Genomic DNA, 24,000 nt, shown 5'->3' with positions numbered 1-24,000 from the left:
TGATAAAATCTTTGATCTCTAAGTATGAGATCAATAGAATTTGCGGTGAACAAGTGCAAACACTACATCCTTACCATTTACCAAGTCGATTTGTACAGATATGGTAGAGGGCCTCCATCATGCGGAGGCAATCGCTCATAATGTAGATACAAGGGGGTGGGGTAAGCTCTTCTATTCTGGTTCATGGTTTCTCTTGGCTATATGGTTCATTCGGGGGAGAGATCGAGCTTCAAGAAATAGTGAATGGTCTTATCAATACACAAATGTATAACTCCCCAGGAATTTCAATTGCCATGGATCCTTTACTCATAATTTTTGAATTGGATCAAGAAGAATAGTGAGTTGTTTGGCTTGTACTGTTTAAAGTTCCATTTCAACAGGGTACTTTTTAGCTTTTCATGCAATGTCCTTGGTGCCTGCCTTAATCCATATAATGCCTTCTCCAATTTGCACACGAAGCTGGGATTTCTTCCATCTACAAATCCTTCTGGTTGATGCATATATACCACCTCATTTAGCTTACCATTCAGAAAGGTATAATTCACATCTACCTACCTAATATTCCAGTCGTTTGATACAGCAAGTGTTAAGATGATCTTCAATGTTGATGCTTTGATAACAGGGCTAAAGGTCTCACCAAAATCTACTCCAATTGTTTGTAGGAACCCTTTGGCAACCAACCTTGCTTTATGCCTTTGTACTTTGCCCTCTGAATCACGCTTCAACTTGAACACCCATTTGCTTCCAATTACCTTCATTCCAACTTCATAAGGTACTAATGTCCAAGTTTTGTTTTTCATCAGGACATTATATTCTTTATGCATTGCATTTCTCCAACTGTCATTCAGAACAGTTACTGGTTCAGTTTCTGCTGATTTGTCCATTCTTTGGCTTGTGTAAATCTTTGGTTTGAAAATTCTTGCCTTGCTTCTAGTGACCATATGATGTCCAGTAGTTTGTTTTGCAATTTGATCATCAACATCAGCTTCATTTTCAGTGTATTAAGTTCCACATTCATTCTGTTGAAAATCATCAACCACCTGATCACCTGATTCATTTTGATTTATGTCAGTACTGTTGTTCTCTTCACCTATCTCAACTCCTACTCCAGGATCTAGTTCTCTACCAGAGGAGCCAGCTGCAGTTGATGCAATGGGACTGATTATATCAGCTGCACCTTCAGGTATTGTTTTATGACTAGACTCAATGTTAAATGGAAGTAGACTTATGACAGATTCTGAGGTTTGTGATTGAGTCAGTTTTTTTTAAGAATCCTAACTTGAAAGGAAAATCTAGTTCATTGAATATAACATGTCTTGATATATAAATTCTACCACAAGAGCTTAGGCACTTAAATCCTTTGTGTGAATCACCATGGCCAAGAAAGGTGCATTTTTGTGAATGGAAATCAAGTTTTTGTTTCTGGTATGGTTTGAGGCAAGGATAACAAGCACATCCAAAAATTGAGTGTTTTGTAATCGAAGTTTCTTCCATACAGCATTTGAAAGGGAGATTTGTACTGTAATATAGATGTTAGTAGTCTGTTGATCAAGTATGTTGCTATTTTGAAGGACTCCCACAAGTAATGTAAGGGCATTTGAGCCTGAGCCAAGAGTGCTAGGCTGGTCTCAGTGATGTGCCTATGTTTCTTCTCCGCCCGACCATTTTGCACAGAAGTATAAGGGCAAGAATGTCTAAGTTCAATTCCATATTCCAAGGTAATTTTATAAAAGTTCCTGAACTCACGTTCCCAGTCAAATTGTAAGGTTTTAATCTTTCTCTCAAGCTTATTTTCAACCAAGATTTTGAATTGTGTAAAGATTCTTAGTGCCTTAGATTTGTGTTTCATGGGGTAGATCCTTGTCAACCTGCTATGATCATCCACAAAAATGATATAATACCTAAACCCTGAGGTAGAATTCTTGGGAGCTGGTCCGCAGATGTCTGTATAGATTAGGTCCAAAAGATTTAATGAATGTAATGAGGACATGTGAAATGGCAATGCATGGGATTTACCAAGTTTACAAGGTTCACAGAAAGCAGGAATTTCATTAACTTCGGTGGATTTATTACACGACTTCAAGACTTGACTCAACATGTGATTTGATGGATGACCTAGCCTTCTATGCCATATATCAACTTCAGACTCTAACTCGACTCCTTTGGTTGACTCATCACAACTGGAATTCACTGTGAAGCAGCTGGAATTATTTTGATGGTTTGACTTTAGGTTTGGTACCTTCAGCTGATATAAACCATCTTTAGCATCCCTTGCAGGAGGGTCTTCCTGGTTTTCAGATCCTTCACCACACAATGGTTAGGAAAAAACTCAATGAACACATTGTTATCATATGTAAACTAAGATACGCTGATTAAGTTCTTTTTTATTCTAGGCACATATAGCAGTTTATTCAATATAAGAGTGTTATCTATTGCAGAAATACTTCATTTCCCAATATGTGCAATTTCTAACGAGTTTCCATTACCAACTAGCAATTTCTCCTTACCATTATATTTCTTAGCTATGTCCAGGTTACCTTTATCTACTGTAACATGGTTGCTGGCACCAGAATCAGCAAACCAAGCTAATCTTTAATGATTCTTGGTGCAGTAGCGTATGCAGAAGGAGTTGAGGTACTACTTTGATGGTTTTGACTGCTAGGTCTGCTCCCCATGTATCTGTCATCATACCTATTAAAACACCAACTAGCTGAGTGGTTATTCAGTCCACATATTTGACATGGTCCTCAATTTTCACTTGTCCTACCTACTCTTCATCTGCCTCTTGTTCTTCCTCTGAAGTTTGTGTACCTTCCACCACTTCCAGCTCTGGTGGTTCTACCACCACCTGATTTAGACCTTTGAGCCAACTATATACTTGAATGACTGACATTCAAAGATGCTAAGCCATTCTTGACTTGATTAAGATGTTCAAGCCTGCTTTTGAAAGTCATAAGAACTGATAACAGCTCCACGAAATATCATCCCTGCTGTTAATTTGCACCACAATGGGTGTATTCTTCATCAAGTCCTGCAAGAACTTGGGTTATAAGATCACTATGATCCACATTTTTTTCCTGCTATTTGCAGGTTATCAGCCAGCTTCTTAATGGTGGTAAGGTACTGATCCATAGTCATAGAGCATTTTCTAGTTCTCTGCAACTCCCTAGTGAGGAATGTCACTCATGATCTATTCAATATTCCATAGTTTTCTTTAACTGCAATCCACAAACTGCTTGAGCTAGTGCATCCCAGGACCCTCATAGCAATTTCAGGGGTCACAGATGAATACAACCATCCTATGAGTAACTGATGAGTTGACATCCATCTACTGTAATCTGGATTCTGGGTCACTTTTATGGCTTTTCCTGCTCTAGTATTAGTCTGGATACTAAGGAACTCAGGTGGACATTATTTTGTTCCCAGCAAGTAGCCTTCAAGATTGTGGCCTTTGATTATAGGCATAACCATGTTCTACCCTAAGAGAAAGTTGTTTTTGTCAAGCTTCACTGATGGAGTTTGAATGAGATTCATCCCAAAGGGTGAAGACTAACCCACAGCAACTTCTATGGATGATGATGGATTCAACTCGCTTGAAGGAGCTTGAACACTAGAACCGGTGCTAGCCATTTTGGCTCTGATACCAAGTTAGAAATTGAACGAATTTGATGGAGAATTTTTTGATACTGATCTTTACATTTTATCTACCTTTTATACACAGGGGATCTATACAAGCATTTACATACAAAAGGAATATTCTAATTCCACCAACTTTTACCATGTGACATAACCGAATTTGTTCCACCATGCACAACAAATTCAAGTAGTAAGCTCCCCTTTGCTGTTATGTTGGTTCGAATATTCTAACAAGATAAATCTAATGTAGTGCGCTACTTTTAGAAGAATATTTACTTAAATTTACTTAAATATGCCTTTTCAAACTGTTAATTATTGTTTGCGGTCAGTTGGAACGGATATTTTTAATCTTGGAGAATGATTTACTGTATAGTCATCCTCTTAGTTGAACTATATGATGATCCAAAGCAGAAAATAATTGTGTTATTGGCTATGTTGCTTTTGTAATGGATTTCTTCATATCATCGAAGGGTTCTTTTGATTTAAATGATCAATGTGCATGATTCAGATAGGTTTGAAGAGAAAAGCCCATGGCTTTTATCATTAAGATGCGCAAAGCAGTAAATAATCCAAAATTCGAAATTCGGCTTGTGTTTCAACTAATTTTGTTTCTCTCTTTCCATCTTCGTTTGCGTGTGCTCTTACTATTATTTTGTCACTCGTTTTTTTTTTTTTTTGTATGAATGGGAAAACTAAACCTAAATAAAAATTGATGTTTTTAACCAATATGATGACACCTGGCTAAAGTACAGGACTGAAGCGTAAATTCGTCGCTTGTTTCTATATCATACATTTGAAGGATAGCCCTCCTATTTAGGAAACTTCTGTTCCCTACATTTGCAATTTTTTTGAAAGCTATTTATACCCCTGTTTGTTTCTCATTCTTTCTCCATTAAAATAAAAAATATGACCGTTATCCATCACATAAAGCCACCAAATTTGAATATTCAAAATATGCACAATCAGGTCTAAAAAACATTATTATTTTTATGGAAAAATATGAAGAGCATGAGACAAAAGATTATTAGTTGATGAGCAATAGAAGTGTTTTTATTTTGAGATCTATACAAGTACCAAGTCATATAACCTGAGTGTGAATCCTCGATATCCATCTAGTTCTTTTCAATTCAGTTTCATGAGCTTAAGCATTCTTCAAAGTCAGTCATCACTAGTCTGTGGAGTTGTACTTATTCAGAAATCCTTTAATTTTTTTAATCAATTGATGTTTTATTTACATGTACCACAACTGTTTCAAGCTTATTGTGGATAATAAAAAATTATATCATCATAACTTGGTGTTCCTACCTGCATATGTGAGGTTTTCTGCTTCTATTTTCTATTTCATCTGAAAATGTTTTAAAGTGGCTATGCAACTTCTTTCATGGGTGTAGGCATATAGAGTCCATAGAAAAATTCAATAGTTCCTGGCTTCCAAAGAACATTGGTGCCAGCGACTTAAATTTAAATATTGATATCAATTTCCTTGTCATAATCTGTCTCCATTGAACTCTTACGATGTCATCAATCAAGAGCAAAAAAAAAAAATGCTATACTCCTAACTCCTGTTTTGACGAGTACTATTTTTCCAATTTGAGATATGCTGCTTAACCTAAGGCCTTTATAAATGGCAAATGGTACATCAGATCTTTCCTACTAGATACTAATTTAGATACTTTGCATTGGAGACTTATCCTTAGTACAACTAATCAAGGAAGAGACTGTTACATGGGAAGTAGTTCAGAGACAATATCTAATAGTTTCAAGAGGGCTAAGGTTTTCAAAAGTTGTTTGGAGCTCCAAGAATTGGTAGTGCAATCTATGGATGCCATTCAACAAGATACAGATGTAAATGTTATACCCTAGACCCAATCGATTTAGGTTGTAAACACTTTTAATATGTTTAATCCATTTATTTTTGGCAAGATCTATTATTTATTTAAATTAATAATTTGATAAATAATATTAAATAATAGAGTCTGAAGATTCAAGTTTAAGTGATTTGTTAATCACAAGGAGTTGTGATTGTAAGATTCAAATTACATATGATTGGATCTTGAACAAACTATGGTCGTAAATAATAACGAGATACGGATATCGTTATTACAAATAGATCATCACATGTGTCATTTCTTACTTGTGTAGTAAGTAGCTGATCTCACAAGATAAAATATGGTGACACTTAAATTAACGCGTGGATGTTTTGTTATAGAACGAAACATTAGAGACCCGCTAAGAGATTCCACATGGATAACTATCTGAGTGTCAACGGTTGATCTCTAACGTTTGGTAGTGGAATTGGTCCTTTAACTTGAGGTCGTCATAGTACCTTATATGAGGACAGTCATGCTTTGACGACGTTGGATGTTGCTCTGCCAAAGACCGCTAATACGGCATCGCTCGGATATGTCAAGAACCATATAAAGGTTGTGAATGATCAATAGAGGATTCGTCACTTTAGATAGTAAGAGATTGTAATCCTCATTTCATTCAATTAAGTCGATAACGAAATCCTTGGCCAAGGTATACTCATAAGTCGAAAAAGAGTTTTCGACTCATATTGACTTAATGGTAGAATGAAAGATATGATCGATAATTGAGATTGACACACTTCCATATCTCGTAATTGATCGAATCATATTGACGAAGGGATTATAGTTTCATGGTAAACGAACAAGTTTGGTTTTGTCATATCATGTGACATTTTTCGTCACATGTTTTGCCATGACACATTGCTAGATGTCAATTTGGGACGGCGAGTGTGAACTGGTGATAAATTAAACGAGTGCTTTAATTTATCGGGTTTTTATTAGATTAAAATAATATTTCACGTCTTTAGGTATCGTGATCGGGACCCTGATGGGTCGCACACAAAAGAGAATTGGAAGATTGCAATTTTTCAATTAATTAGTTTAACTATCGTTGGATAAATTAATTAATTGGATTGGTTATTTATAACCCCGAATTAATTAATTTGTTTAATTAATTCACTGACCGTATTTAATTAAATGGATTAAGTAAATATTGGACCGGATCAGGTCGAGCCCGTTTGGACTTATATAAATACATGGCTAGGATTTCAAATCTATAGAGTTTTCATAATTCTTGCTAGCACAAGAGGAGAAACCCTAGTAGTTACAATCTATTCTCTGTGTGAAATTTATTGGAGGCTGGATAATTTGACAGCTATGGGAGGCAGATCCAAGTTGTTGGAACAAAGATAACGCAAAGGAGTTTGCAAATTCAAGAAAATGTATAACTTTTATCACAGTTCCTATCCAAATACAAAGATGAATTCTGGTGAGAATTGAAATTGTTTTTATTTCCGCTGCGCATGTTTAAGTAAATTTCCAATGGTGGTATCAGAGCCAACTTTGTATTTGTTAGTAATTGATTTACGTATTTATGAAATCAAAAATTGATTTTTCATTATATTCTTGAATCTAGCAATTAAGGTAATCTTATTTCTTCAAAATTTGATTTTGAAAAACAAAACAACAAAGAAACAAAAAAATATTTTTGGATCTTGCGGGCGATGGCGCGCGCGTGTACAACAGCGCGCTACTACTCGTTGGCAGCAACACCTTAGCGCTGTTGTAGGTGGCGGGGGACTGCCGCCTTCCAAGCGGCATCCCTTGCCGTTCTTTGGGCGGGCGGCATCGACCAGAAAGAAATTTTTTTTTTTTTTAGGGTTTCAGGGGAAGGTGGAGGCGGGGGCTTTTATTGCAATTAATGTAATTGCGAGCCCTCACCTGCAATTAAATATATATTGGTGTTTTTTACAATTTTGATAGAGGGGCCTGTCATGCTATTTAAGAAAATTGAGGGACTTGTGTTTTAATTTTGAATTGGGTCAAATTGCAATTTTTGAAATTGATTTTAAATTTGAATTCAAAATGGTTTTTGAAATTATGATTTTATTGGATTTGACACATGTTTCTAATTAAGCTCAAAATTAATGATATATTTAAAATTTGTCAACTTTTATATTTTTGTTAAAATTAAATTTTATCTTAAATATTTAATTTTCAACCTAAATTGAATTTTTATTCTATTTAGGAGTTTTTTGTCCTAAATTAAAATATTAATTCAATTTTATTAGAGTTGGACTCTAATATTATGTTAATTAAAATTTGATTTTAATTAATACTACTTCCCAATGCAAATTAAATTTAGAGTAGGACTCTAATTTAATAATTAACTAAAATTTGATTTTAATTGAATTATCACACCCTAAATTTTATAGAATTAGAGTTGGACTCTAATCCGGAATTTAATTAAAATTTGATTTTAATTAAATAACTTCACTCAATAGTTATGGAATTAGAGTTGGACTCTAATTCGAGATTTAGTTAAAATTTGATTTTAATTAAATAAGTCCCCCAATTAAGTTAATTAATTAATATGATTAATTAATTATTTAATTATTTCGATCCAAAATTTTAAATAAGTTTTGACGACTATAATTGCTAAATTCTTGAGACATTGCATATAATATTAGATATTATATGTAGGAAACATTTATGTGATGAATGTTTATTTATGGATGAATGTTTATTTATGGATGATTATGGACTCGACCATGTAGATGTGTTGAATGATTGATTTAATTCTTGTCATTTTATGGGTCTGCGAGCTCTTAATTGTTTTGGACCTGCGAGTTCATTATTATTGTTATTGTTATGGGCCTGCGAGCTCTTTATTATTTTTGGAAAAGAAGTTTTCTGAAACTTTTACTTCAGGTATTTTTGTTATTGAGGTGAATATGTCTACTTCATTAGCTTCTTGGGCATTAGATACCGGATGTTGATCTCATATTTGTATAAATATGCAGAGACTAAAGAGAAGTAGACCACAACACCTGCACGTGGGGAATGGAGCAAGAGTTGCTGCATTAGCTGTAGGGACATACTTCTTACCACTGCCTTCGAGCTTAATATTAGAATTAGAAAATTATTATTTTGTTCCCGCCATTACTAAAAACATTATTTTTATTTCGTGTTTGGACATGAATGATTTTTTAATTAATGTTAAGAACAATCGTTGTTCGTTTTATAAAGATGAGATCTTTTATGGTTGTGGTGTGTTGCAAAATAGAATTTATATTCTTGATACTGAGTCGTCTAATTTGAGTATATAAAGTAAAAGGCATAAAAGTAATCATCTAAATAATACATATCTCTGGCATTACAGACTGGGTCATATTAACGACAAACGTATTTCTAAGTTACAAAAAGACATATACTTGGGATCAACTGATTTTGAATCATTTGACAAATTCGAGTCGTGCCTATTACGCAAAATGGCCAAGTTCCCTTTTACTGGAAAAGGAGAAAGAACTGCAGAACTACTGGGACTAATACATACTGATGTGTGTGGACCCATGTCAATTACCGCCAGAGGTGGTTTCTCTTACTTTATCATATTTACTGATGATCATTCTAGATATAGTTATGTATATATGATGAAATTCAAGCATGAAGCACTTAAAAAGTTCAAAGAATTCAAACTTGAAGTAGAGAAACAGACCGGTAAAAATATTCTCACGCTAAGATCAGATTGAGATGGAGAATATTTAAATGGAGAATTTTTAGATTATCTAGAAGAGAATGAGATTCTCTCGCAGTGGGCTCCGTCATATACACCGCAACATAAAAGGGTATCTAAACGGAGGAATCGCACATTGTTAGACTTGGTGCGATCAATGATGAGCCATGCAAACATCCCAAAATCATTTTGGGATCATGCACTAATTGCTGCAGCTACATATTTAATCGTGTCTCATCTAAATCAGTCGACAAAACTCCATATGAGCTATGGAGAGGAAAAAGACCAAACTTATCTCACATGAAAGTTTGGGGCTGTGACGCTTATGTGAAGTGAAATGAATAGGATAAGTTTGAGGCTAAATCTGATAAATGCATATTTGTGGGATATCCAAATAGACAACTCCTGAGGACACTCCAGCTCAGTGTAGATCAAGTAGGATCATTCGACCTCCTAGAAGGTATGAATTCACGATTACTAATCAAGTATTATTAGTCGAGGATGATGAACCTACAAATTACGCAGAAGCGGAGTTAAGTGTTGACTCGAAGAGATGCAAGAGGCCATGGAATCGGAAATGAACTCGATGTATGAGAACAAGTTTTGGACATTGGTCGACCTTCCAGGTGGGATAAAATCGATAGGTGTAAATGGGTTTACAAGAAAAGGTTGATGTGGATGGAAATGTCCATACATACAAAGCAAGACTAGTAGCGAAATGTTATATACAAAGACAAGGCGTTGACTTCGATGAAACATTTTCGTCTGTAGCCATGCTAAAGTCCATTCAGATTTTGCTTGCAATAGCTGCATACCAAGATTATGAGATATGACAAATGGATGTCAAAACTGCTTTCCTTAATGGAAACTTGCAAGAGGAGGTGTACATGACATTGTCAGAAGGTTTTGAATCCAAAGAAGCCAACAAGATATGTAAGTTTAATCGATCCATTTATGGATTAAGCAAGCCTCAAAGAGCTGGAATCTTCGTTTTGATGAGACAATCAAAAGGTTTGATTTCGTCAAAAATGAAGATGAACCGTTGGTCTACAAGAAGACAAGTGGGAGCACGGTCGTATTCCTAATATTATATGTCAATGACATATTATTAATGGGAAACGACGTCCTAATGCTTCAATTGATAAAATTATGATTGTCAAAAAATTTCTTCATGAAAGATATGGGATAAGCAGCGTATATCTTAGGAATTAAGATCTATAGAGATAGATCTAAACGATTGCTTGGCTAATCCCAATCTTCGTACATAGACAAAATTTTGAGAAGATTTAACATGGAAGAGTCCAAGAAAAATTTGTGTCCTACTTCACATGGGATTTACCTCTCAAAATATGTGTTCTAAAACACATGATGAAAGAAATCGCATGGATAAGATTCCCTATGCTTCAGCGATAGGATCTATCATATATGCAATGCTATGTACGAAACCAGGTGTTTCATATGCTTTAAGTGTTACAAGCAGGTTTCAAGCAAACCCTAGTGAGAAACACTGGATAGCGGTTAAGAACATCCTTAAGTATTTGAGAAGGAAAGTGTTTTTGATCTATGGAGGAGATAAACTAAAGGTTCATGGGTATACTAATGCTAGCTTTCAATCCGATAAGGATGATAGCATGTATCAATCTGGATATATGTTTACTCTCAACAATGGAGCGGTTAGTTGGAAAAGTTCCAAACAGGAGACAACTGCTGATTCAACAACAGAAGTCGAGTACATTACTGCTTCTAAAGCAACGAAGGAAGCTGTCTTGATCAAAAAGTTCATTAATGAACTGGGAGTCGTTCCTAGCATTGTTTATCTCATATATTTGTATTGTGATAACAATGAAGCCATCGCACAAACGAAGGAACCGATGTCTCATCAACGATCCAAACATGCGCTAAGATGATATCATCTCATCAGAGAGATTATACAAAGAAATGACGCAAAGATAGAGCAAGTTCCCACAGATGACAATATTGCAGATCCAGTGATAAAGCCATTGTCACAACAGAAACATGGACACTTATGATATTAGATACATGAGTGATTGGATCTAGTGCAAGTAGGAGTTTGTAAGTGTTATGCCCTAAACCCAATCGATTTAGGTTGTAAACACTTTTAATATGTTTAATGTATTTATTTTTGGCAAGATCTATTATTTACTTAAATTAACATTCTGATAAATAATATTAAATGATAGAGTCCGAAAATTCAAGTTTAAGTGATTTGTGAATCACAAGGAGTTGTGATTCTGAGATGCAAATTACATATAATTGGATCTTGAACAATCCATGATCATAAGTAATAACGAGATACGGATATCATTATTACGGATAGACCATCATGTGTGGCATTTCTTACTTGTGAAGTAAGTAGCTGATCTCATAAGCTAAAGTGTGGTGACACTTAAATGAACGTGTGGATGTTTTGTTATAGAATGAAACATTGGAGACCCGCTAAGAGATTCCACATTGATAACTATCTAAGTGTCAGTGGTTGATTTCTAACGTTCGGTAGTGGAATTGGTCCTTTGACTTGAGTTTGGCATAGTACCTTATATGAGGACAATCATGCTTTGACGGTGTTGGATGTTGATCTGCCAAGGGTCGCTAATACGGCATTGTTCGGGTATGTCAAGAACCATATGGAGGTTGTGAATGACCGATAGAAGATTCGTCACTCTTAGATGTAAGATATTGTAATCTGCATTTCATTCAATTAAGTCGATAACAAAATCATTGGCCAAGGTGTACTCATAAGTCGAAAAGGAGTTTCGACTCATATTGACTTAATGGCAGAATGAAAGATATGATCGATAATCGAGATTGACACACTTCCATATCTCGTAATTGATCGGATCATATTGACGAATGGATTATAGTTTCATGGTAAACGAAAAGGTTTGATTTTGTCATACCATGTGATATTTCCCGTCACTTGTGTTGCCCTGATACATTGCTAGATGTCAATCTGGGACGGCGAGTGTGAATTGGTGATAAATTAAAAGGGTGTTTTAATTTATCAGTTTTTTATTAGATCAAAATAATATTTCAAGTCGTTAGGTATCGTGATCGGGAACTTGATGGGTCGCACACAAAAGAAAATTGGAAGATTGCAATTTGTCAATTAATTAATTTAACAACCGTTGGATAAATTAATTAATTGGATTAATTAATTCACGGACCGGATTTAATTAAATGGATTAATTAAATATTGGACCGGACCAGGCTCGGCCCGTTTGGGCTTATATAAATACATGGCTAAGATTTTAAATCTATAGATTTTTCATAATTCTTGCTAGCACAAGAGGAGAAACCCTGGTAGTTGCAATTTATTCTCTGTGTGGAATTCATTGGAGGCTGGACAATTGAACAGCTGTGGGAAGCAGATCCAAGTTGCTGGAACAAAGGTAACGCAAAGGAGTTTGCAAATTCAATAAAAGGTATAACTTTTATCACAGTTCCTATCTAAATACAAAAATGAATCTTGGTGGAAATTGAAATTGTTTTTATTTTCGCTGCGCATGTTTAAGGAAATTCCCAACAACAGATTCCTTAATGCAGATTCATAAGTTTGCTGAAGATCTAAAGGAGAAGTCCACTTGAAGTCCTTTGACAAATGATGAAACTGAAGAGGGAAATCTTGGAAAATCAATAAATCAATATGGATTACCTCCCTTGAATTCTGAATATCCTAGGACTGTTTCTTTGGCGGATTTGCCAGTTGAAGTTGAAACCCATGAAACAATACACTTGATATAGATCACAGTGATTCTGATAGCATGCACTTGCCATTTGTTAGCACTAATCAGAAGCTAGTGAATTTGATGGATGCTGATTTAGTAACCAAAGGTGAATGCAGTAAAAGCGCACATCTTCACCCTCATTCTACAGATTCAAGTGGAGACATGAATATAGACTTCCACAGAGGTTAGGCATGCCTTCTTGATATTATAACAAATTTGGAATCACTTGCTGTTATTTGATTTTAATACCCTTTTGTAGTTTCTCTAATGATATTCAATATGTTTTGGTAGGAATAGAGATCTCTCTCCGTGGGTACTTGCTTCATGCTGGCGTGGGTTTGAGTGCAACAGAAACCTTTGACGGAAGCTACATAGCGATGGAGGAATTTAAAGTTTCTACCTCATCAATTGTTAAAAATGAAAACTTATTAGTTAGAATGCAAGGGAAGTACTTAAAATGGAATAAAACTGCTCCTATCATTCTTGGAATAGCAGCTTATGGATTGGATTTACTTCTTGAGGTGGAAAACACAATTCTAGTGGAACAGAATAAATAAATAGATAAAAATGAAAAATCCAAGGAAGATGAATCTGGATTGACTTCGACTCCTTCTGGATGGAGGCTCTGGCCAATTCCAATTAGGAGGGTTAAGATACTCGAATATACTGGTAGTAACTCATCAAATGAGGAGGTCTGTGTAGATTCTGAATCTATCTCAGAGAGCCAACATGTTGAACCAACTCCAACACCTCGTGCTGCCAGCGAGTCTTCTAGAAAGCAAGTTATAGGAACAAATGTCCACACCACCGATCAAATAGTTTCTTTAAATCTCGAAGAGGGACGGAATATGGTGAATTTCATCTTCGCCATATGGGTTCTTGGATCTCAGAAGGTCTATAATTTGTTTCCCGGTCAAGTTTTGTGCTATAAAATAGGTAATGGGTTGGACTAGATACCCTCTAATGTTGTTGCTAATTACGAATCACTGAAATAGGTTGAAGCTCATATATACTTATGGAAACACGCAAATTTTAATTTCTGATGTAGATGGGGCAATTACCAAGTAAGATTATCTCTCTCAGTATTTCTAATTTTTAATACAAAATATAGAAGATTTTGAAGTGCCTCTTGATTATAATGTTATACTCTTCCAGCTTGTTCATTTGGAACCAACAGAATTGATAACGTGGACTTCTACAATCTAGAAAACATGTTTGCATGGAAGCTGTTAGCAAATTATAAACAAGTTCATCGATATCTTGGTCTTCAAAAAATATGGATGAGAAAGGACTAGACTTCCAATTGAGCAAGGCTGAAATATCTGACAGTTCCATTCATGATGCTAGCAAAGCATTAATACCTATTTTAAGTTGGAATGTTTGTTTTAGATTTTGACCTTGATATTTTGACTGTTTCTGGGTATAACAATCTTTTTGTTCATGCTACTGTGCGATTCAGTACAAGTTTGAGTTAATCTATCATGTTCAACAAACAATATTGGTGAGACTACCACAATGTCACAAGAAATAGATGTCATGATTTTGGTCCAAGTTGATATATCAAAATTATATTTTGTATGCTAAGTACCCATCTACGAGGAATTATAAACAATTCAATTGGGAATATTGAAGTTTTCAGATTGACGATTGTTCATCATAGGGGTTGGTGGATGGAAGCAATAGAACATAAATTGATCGTCATAGCAAAATTTAGTAGCCAAACTTACAAGCATGTACAATTTAAAACAAATTTACCAATTAATATTTTTATATGGGAGGTCCAGCAGATTACATCCTCTTTCCCTTGGGGTTGGTTTTTTATAAGCTTAAACAGATTGAATAAACCATTAACATGAGATATGAAAGAAAAGAGACGAGAAGTAAGTCAATTCCAATCAATTTATGAATATCTTTCACGTTTATAAATGAATTTCTTCAAACTTATATGTACTTATTTTTAATACTATTCAACTAACCTGCAATGCACGTTCTCCCCAATAGTCCTCCATAAAAAATGTTCTTTATCTTCGGCATTAAAAAAAAGTTCAAGTGCTCATAAACAAAGTTAGGTGTCAATCATAAATTAATTTGGAAACAATAATTATGAAATTAATTTAATTGAGATTTTTGTTCCCATTCCATTTGAGATGAGGAAATAAATAAATTGTATTCTTGTAGTAGTAGTTTGAACAACGTCGTAATTTAAATATACTTCCATGTAATAAAGTTGAAATGAAAATTGACCCTCAACAAGGCATGCCTCTACTATGTCTCCAAGTTTTGTTCTAAATTTTGTATTCTGGTGTTTGAACGTCGTAATTTAAAGATGATCTCTTGTAATGAAGTTGAAGTGAAAATTAACCTACACCAGGGCCGGCCCTTGGGCCAAGCCACATAGGCAACCGCCTAGGGCCTCCAAATTTTGGCTTGGGCCCAGGGCCTCAAAATTCATGTTAGTTCCAAAATACAAAAAATGGTTTGGGGCCTTTTTGGCCTTGGAGTCTTGGACTTTACATACATAACCGGCTCAGCCTATGTATCTTTTCAGCCTCTGTATCTTTTCAATTGGAATATTCGACATTTCGACTTCCTCTCAATCCTTTGCTTCGGCGCTTCTAGAATATAGAGACCAGTTGCAAGCAAAGCAATTTCTACTGCTACGAGCCTACGACGTTGCCGGCAATTTACATTCCACGCTTAGGGAGTTTGGGTTCTCCACAATCCTCGTTGAGATCCCTCTGAATTTTGATAGCAATTTCACCCTAATTTGAGGTAACTACGATTCATACCTATCCATTTTTCCCGTTTCTGAACAAGTTACAAATAACACAAGATATAGTTGATTTGGAATCTTGGATGTTGGGTTTTAATTATATTTACTTGTTTATTAAAGGAAGACAAAAAATAAACCTTTCTTCCCAGGCATGTCCTTGCTTTCTTTGTAATAGAACTCTCTAATATCCACCACAACCTTTCCATTCCAGTTTCTTACCGACGGTTCAACATTTTACGATTCTTGGAAAGCTTTAATTTCAAACAAACAAAAAATTCAAAATAAAATCCTTTAAATTACAATATTTATAGAAAGTGTAATAAACTTTATTATGTGATATAAAGAGACCTTCAATTAAGCTTTGAAGCAGAAAAATGTGAGCTCGTCTGTGTTTGATTTAATTGTTTAAGCTTTGCACATAGCCTAAGAAAGCTTTTTTTGTTTTTTACTTCATAGTATGTGCGACTTTACTATGTTATTTATCTGAATTTTTTTATTTGTTTTACTCTTAATAATTTGTTCTATCAGCGTCTTAAACAAAATATGAGAAGATAAATATGATGCTAGCCTAATCTCTCGGATTGTAAGTGATTTTATTTAGCACTTCTATCTTTTAGATTGTACAAAGTTTTCATTTAATGTAGATATTTTTTTTTATTTAAATATTGTTATACGTGTAGAAAAACAAAGTATGGGGTCTCAAAATTGCCGACTCGCTTAGGGCCTCCAAATTGTCAGGGCCGGCTCTGACCTACACCATGCTTTCTTCTACCATGTTTCCTCCTATACATTGTATTCTTGTAGCAATAGTAGTTGACCATCATTTTAATTTAAAGATGGTACCCTGTAATGAAGTTGAAGCGAGAATTGACCCTTACCAAGGCTTGCTTTCACCATGTCTCCAAGTTTCGTTCTAAATTTTGTATTCTTGTGTTTGAACGTCGTAATTTAAAGATGATCCCTTCTAATGAAGTTGAAGTGAAAATTAACCTATACCATGCTTTCTTCTACTACGTTTCCATGATTTGTCCTAAAATTGTATTCTTGTAGCAATAGTAGTTGAACGTCGTTTTAATGTAAAGATGGTCCCCTGTAATGAAGTTGAAGTGAAAATTAACTTACGCCATGCTTTCGTCCACTAGGTCTCCGTGTTATGTTCTATTTCTTATCTTATATATAGACAAATTGTATAAAATCCAAACACGATACTTTAACCTTTGTTATGGTTGTGCTACCGGCTATAAATGAGCAATCATATATTTTAGAGTGTATGTAGTTTTTAAAAGATGATTAAAATAAATAAAGTACTAATTTTTTTTTCTATTTTTTTTAATAATTTAGAATTTCAAGTAAGATGATTCAACTCTATATTTTAAAATTCTCAACTGGATGTGATTCTAACTGACATAGTGATTCTATCAACAACCCATAGGTTGCTATTTTGCTTTCTAAGCCCTTTACTTCTTATAAAGGAAAAAGCCATTTGTATAGAATAAATTCTCATAGAATGCTACCAGAACCTCACATGTAGTGGTCCCCACGTAATAAAAAATTGTCAAAAAATTCACTCACCCCCTGCTGTGAGTTATCTGTACAGCTTCTGTGAAATTTTGTTCTGTACACACAACATCTCCCTCTTGTAAAACCCATGCTATGACTTTTAAGTCCTTATTGTTTAAGTGTAGTTGCAATTTTCTCATTTCTATCCTTGCCTCTCGCCGGTTATAGAATTAGATGCATATTTTTTTAATTGCTCATTATTGACTTTTATATTTAACAACATGTGTTTAGAAACTTGCTAAATTTTTCACTTCCAACTTTCATTTGAAATATACAATTTTTATCTATTTGTGTATCAAATTGTTGTAAAAATATTAGTTTTTATTTAAAATTTTGTTAAGTTCAACAAAAGACAAATTGATTTATAAATTTGTGGTATGGATGCCATAAAAGGTCAATTGGTTGAAGTTGCCGTCGCCGCCCGTTGCCGTTGTTTGATTCCCTCCTTGAGATTCCAAATTCACCATCCCTTTTATTATGCATTGACTCATTTAAGTCTCCCTCGATAACTCGCACGAGCAATGCGATATTAGTACAATTTAGATCCAAATTTGTAGGGCACATGTATTTAGTTAAGGAAATATAATTAACATAGTACTTGTAAAAATTAATTGATGAAAAATGTTTTTTAATCAACTCAATAGTTTCAGTGGTTGCTTATTACAATTAAATCAAACAAATCGCTCCTTGAAATTCCAATAGAAAATGAAGAAAATAATAATTGAAAAATTAAATAAAATATTACTATTGTTTACAATGGTGATTCTTTGGGTTATGGAGATAGTGAATAATTTCATAGTCTCCTACACATAAAAATAGGTTTAATTTCCTTTCGTCTATCCCAAATTATATGTCGCCTTCTTTATTGAAAATATAGATATTTTTCAATTTTTTAATATGTACTTATTTAATGTACATTGTTATCAATAAATATAAACTAATCAAATTTAAACCATTATTTAATGTAGGAGTCTATTAGAAAAAATGTAAAAAAATACATATTTTCAATTATATTAATTACATTTTTTAAACTGTGTGAAAATAGAAACAAGCTCATCTTTATAGTAAACTGTGTAGGATGGTAACCTTGATAATATTTTGTGATTATACTCATTCAAATTTTAGCAAAGTTTATCAAAGTTAGTCATTAGTTTTAGTTTCATTAGAGTTGGACAGCAATTTGGTCTCTACTACTTGTACAAGTGCCAAATGAGAATCTAGCCACAAAGTAACGTTATTTGTTCGGTTTTGCTAGTGATACATCGGGGTGTACTTAATGGTGTACACCCCACTCACATGAGCGAGGGACTCACTTGAATAAAATATCATTTCTTTTACATGGGTTCCACACCCATGTGAGTGGAGTGTATACCATTCGGTACACCCTATTATATACTACTAGACAACTTCTTATTTGTTTTCATCGATGTTAGAGCACTAGTGTGTCATTAAACGAAGTATAATTAAATGAATCATTTAATTTTATATTTTATTGAATATATCACTTAGCCTCCATTCCATTAATTTTCATTCTATTACATTTCATTTTTCTTTCTCATATTTTCAATCATACAATCTTCTATAAAATAATATTACACATAAATCGAAAACTTTCCCTTATTTTCGACCACTAATTTTTCAAAAAAAATACTATTTCACTCATCTTTATTTTCACAAAATGGAGGCCAAACGGTGGTTTAGCAGCATCACATAGAATAGTGTTGTAGCACTAATAACATTTTTTCACCTTAAAATTGGTGAAATAATGCCACGTGTTATTCTCTCTAGCACGTGCACTTTACTCTCCTTTCTAATCCACTCTTAGGCGTTATTTAATGAATTGGAGGCTTCTAATCGGCTCTATGCACCCTCTCCCCCGCTCCCTGCGGAAATAATTCAGAATTGTCCTAAAGTCAACCATATCAGCTTAACTAAATTCCTAGTCAATCTGTAAAACTGGCTGATCGAAGGTCATTGTCAAGATCTCTTCATTCTGATAAATTTTGGATTAAAAAATTTAAAAGCTCCAAAATTCTGTTTTGATTTTATTTTAGGCACCGCCGACCAGTAAACCTGCATGTGATGGCTGCATTTGCCTTTCCCACTATATGTAGCTGGATGCTCCGGGCGGCTACAAAACCTATTTGTCTCCCTCTCTTAAACTCTCTCTCATATTTTCACGCACATAAACAGACATTAAATTTGATCCTTTCAAGTTCAAATGGTGGAACACTCACTATTTGAATCTCAATCCCCCAAAAAATCTAAGATTATTTTGCTAAAGAACACATTAAATTCATTTAAGCTTTCCTTGTACAGCTGTCTGTGTCTCTCATTTATTCTGCTCTTCCAGATTCTCATCCTAAATTTTGTTCTTTGTACTCCATCAAAATCTATATCCATTCATACTCAGATTCTACAGCAAAAACCCAAGACTTTACCATTGACATTGCCATCTCTTGAAAACAAAGAATGCCAGTCAGGAATGGTATTTGTATATGATCTTCCAGTTTTGTTTAACAAAGAACTAATAGACAACTGCCAGGATTTAGACCCGTGGCATTCGCGTTGCAATGCAGTTTCCAATGATGGACTTGGCCCGATTACAGCCGGGCTCTCTGCCGGCATGCCGGAAAATCTAGCTCCGGCATGGTACTGGACAGACATGTTTGCTGGCGAGATCATTTATCATGCAAGCATGTTGAAGCACAAGTGTAGAACTACAGAGCCCGAAAGGGCTACAGCCTTCTATATACCATTTTATGCTGGACTTGCAGTTGCAAAATATTTGTTCACAAATTATACTGCAAAAGAACGGGATTGGCACAGTGAGATGTTACTCAAGTGGCTCCAGAATCAACACTACTGGAAAAGATCCAACGGCTCAGATCACTTCATCATGCTCGGTAGGATGACATGGGATTTTCGAAGGTCAAAGAATGAAGATTGGGGTTCCAGTTTCATTAACATGCCTGTGATGAAACAAATCTTACGGCTCTGCGTTGAAAGAAATCCGTGGGATCATCTTGAGATCAGTGTTCCTTACCCCACTGGATTCCACCCAAAGTCAAAATCAGATCTCGATCAATGGCTGAATTTTGTGCAAACTCGAAACAGGACGAATTTATTCGCATTTGTTGGTGGGAAACGCAAGGTGAAGAGTGATTTCAGAAGTCTGTTATCGAGTCACTGTTACAATGAGTCCGACTCGTGTCGGGTTGTGGATTGTTCCGGGACTCGGTGCTATGACGGGACATGGGAAGTTCTTGAAGCATTTTTGGACTCGGATTTTTGCTTGCAACCTAGGGGCGATGCGCATACAAGAAAATCCACGTTTGATTGCATGTTGGCTGGTTCAATCCCAGTATTTTTCTGGAAAAGAAGCATATATGATCAATATCAATGGTTCTTGATGGGACAACCGGAAAACTTCTCGGTGTTTATAGATCGAAAAGATGTGCGAAATGGAGTGTCTATAAAGAAAGTGATGGAAGGGTATAGTAGGGAACAAATAAGAAGAATGAGAGAGAAGGTGATTGAATTTATACCAAGATTTGTGTATAATTATATCGGTAGTGATGTTACACAAGATGCTTTTGATCTTGCTATTGATGGAGTATTGAAGAGGTTTAAGGAGCAAAAAGAACCCAACAATGCACAATTAAAGGAGAAATGAAATGAGGGATCACATTCTTGCTTGGATGCGGTAAAAGGTGTGTCTGTATATATTTTTTTCTCATTCATGTCTCGACTCGTAATATTGTTAAGTTTATTTTTTCATTTCTCAAGAAAGAAGAATAAAGAAATTTAAGGTTACGTTTTTTCTATATTGTAATTTAAATAGGAAAAAGGGCAATATTTTTCTTGAGTTTTTTTGGTTGTTCTGAAAATTAATTTGCATTCAGAGGTAGAATTATTTAAAATTATTGCAATATTGAAAAGTGATGGAAATTGGTGAGAGTCATGTTGGATCAACGCGAAATACAATTGGGCCAATACTTTTATCTTTAGTGGGGGCCTGTAGTCTGAGGTTACATAGGAGGAATATCACCTTCTCTTGATGGATCAAAAAGTAACGCAATCTTAGTCAAAATTACACCCAACCATATCCAATTTTAAAAATCAGATGTGAAGCTTGTATATACAAAAATCAGATATTAATTCAATATTAATAATAAAATTAATTCCCAATTTTCATTCAAATTCTAAAAATCACTTCACATTCTTTCCTTCCCTCTCCCTCTTTTTCTCCTCATTCGTTTCCTCTCCTACTTTCCCTCATCCGGCCTCGGAAACCACCGCCTTCCTTGCAACCGGAGTACCTCTAAGCGAGGCGACGCTAATATTGCTTGAAGTGGCACAATTCCACCTGGCGCGCAACGGAGCCTCAGTGCGTTGCGTGCTGCACCTGCTACTGTTGCCTGTAGCATCCACTTCACCGACAGCTTCATTCCATAGGTGGTGCCAGCTCTCCCCTACAGCAGCGTTCCATGGCCCGCACCGAAGCTCCTACAGCGATTATTGTTGGGTTGTTGGATTGTGTTGGTGGTTGTGCGGTGGTGATGGTAATGGAGCAGGCAGTGGTCACAAGTGATGGAGGTGGCTTTGAGGGTAGGTTTTGAGGTGGTGGTGTTGGTGGTCACACGTGGTGCACACATCACTCGCGATTTGGTTCCAGGTGTTTGGTGATGTCACCATCAGGCAGTGATGATGGTGCTAAAGTCTGTAGTGTGGTAATGATTTTGCGTTACAGGGGGTGGTAAGTGTCCGACGACAGATTTGGGGATTTTTTTTAGCGTGGCTTGTGATTGTGGAGTTGTAGGCTGATGGTGGTGGTGTTTGGCTAAGGTGTTTGAGATTATGGTTTTGCTGCCAAAAATGTTGGTAGTGGTCCCGGCAGCAATGTTTCGACGACAATGCGCATGGTAGCAGTGGTGAGGTGGTGATCACAAATAATTTAATTGTTTGTGACAAATAAATTTGTTAATATATGACCAATACGTAATGTGCGACCAATCAAATCGATAAATTGTAACCAACAAATAATGTGTGACCTAAAAATTTGTTAAGTTTTGACCAATAATTTGATAAGTTGTGACAAAAAAATAATTTGTAACTATAAAATAAGTTGTGACTTATGAAATTAGTTATTTATGATCAATGAATAATATGACATACTAATTTAATAAATTTCTGACTAGTGAACTAAACAAATTGTGACTTATAAAATTTTTTATTTATGATTGTGAAATAATTGGTGACCTATAAAAAAAATTTCTTGTGATCGAGAAATAATTTGTAATTAATTAATTCAATAATTTGTGACCAAATTGTATAAAATTATGACCTTAATATATATAATTAATAAAATATATGTTTAATTAATTATTTTATAAATAAAATTTAATAAAATCTGATTTTTGAAGTTTTAAACTTTGTTTCATAATTTTGAAATGTAGCACACTTACTCTCTTAAATATAAATTTTCCCTAATCACAATCGCAACATATTAAAAAATAGGGTTCATCTCATCGAATACAAATAATCTAGTTAACCATGTTTTCAATGATAAAACGACAAGAAGGATGAAAAAGTATCACGTGAAATTTATAAATATAAGAAAGAGATGTCACATTCTAATTCTTGTTCTTTATTATCTACCCTGAGCTTTGATCCTTCAGATTCTTGTTCTCCACTCCAACTTATTATGATGGTTTTGCCCCTCATTCTTGAATGATTTTATGATACGGAAGTGATCAAAAGAGAGAGAGAGAGAGAGAGAGCTTTTAATGGTTGCCCATGTCTTCCATTATATAAGATAAAATTATGTCAATAATTATGTCCAAATCCGCATGTTTATATGTCTTTGCACAATTGTCAATATTTTGTTCTTAACGTTCTTTCCTGATATTTGATTGAGGTGATTCAAATCGTGTTAAAAAGATAACTCAAATTGCTACAATTATCGTTGAAATAGTATTTGTAATTCAAATGTTTATTATGTCAAAAGTTGTTCTCAATCTCCAACTGAAAACAAAAAACATAACTTCTGCAATTGAAAATTGATTAGTAAAAATTCTTTGATTGTATTTTACTCATTTTTTATTTCTGATTGCATCCAATTGACTCCTAGTAGTCTTCAATTATCGTTTTGTGGTTTGAGTCAACTATTTAATAATTGTAATTTGGTCCTGAACTTTATGCTTCTTTATTTTTCGCTTATTTTTTTCAATTTACCCAATTTGCCTCAAGTTTTAGCAAACAAAACAAAAGTAACATCTATAAGTCGTAAGTCATCAAAATTAATTATAAATAATTATATTCAATGCTCCAAATTATTTTTATAAAATACATTTATAAAAGATGTATGATTAAAAATTGAGAAAAAAGTTAAAAGGTCTCATAGAATGTGTGATTGAAAATAATTTTAAGAAATCTTTCTTAAACAAGTTTATAGTTTTAAAATTTCAATCTTACTTTTTATTCATTTTGGGCAATTTGCACAAAAAGTTCATATCATTTATCCTCATTGTGTAAATCGTTTCCCTTGTTACACTTTTGACATTTGAGTCCTCATATCAACCTTTCATTGTGCAAAATATCTTTGTGGTTTAATTTTGTCCATTTTGCTTCGCCAAATGGATGTGTACACTCCATTCAGGTATTTTGGTAAGGGTATTTTGATTATGACATTAAATTGGAGGACGTGTTTGTCTTCAAAAAGAAGTTAATACAAGAACA

The 24,000-nt window shown here is 34.5% G+C and overlaps 1 protein-coding gene across 1 annotated transcript; it reads left to right on the top strand.

Moving 5' to 3' along the window:
- Positions 1-19,180: 19,180 nt before the first annotated feature.
- Positions 19,181-21,107, top strand: LOC111367221 (xyloglucan galactosyltransferase XLT2-like). Its single transcript, XM_022987977.1, has one exon. The coding sequence runs from the start codon at positions 19,481-19,483 to the stop codon at positions 20,933-20,935; it is 1,455 nt and encodes a 484-aa protein (XP_022843745.1). The 5' UTR covers positions 19,181-19,480; the 3' UTR covers positions 20,936-21,107.
- The last annotated feature ends 2,893 nt before the right edge of the window (positions 21,108-24,000 follow it).

This window comes from Olea europaea, chromosome 18 (assembly GCF_002742605.1).
Source record: "Olea europaea var. sylvestris chromosome 18, O_europaea_v1, whole genome shotgun sequence".
Classification (NCBI taxonomy): Eukaryota; Viridiplantae; Streptophyta; class Magnoliopsida; order Lamiales; family Oleaceae; genus Olea; species Olea europaea.
Note: the sequence above shows the minus strand (reverse complement) of the source record. Positions and strands in the feature narration are given on the sequence as shown.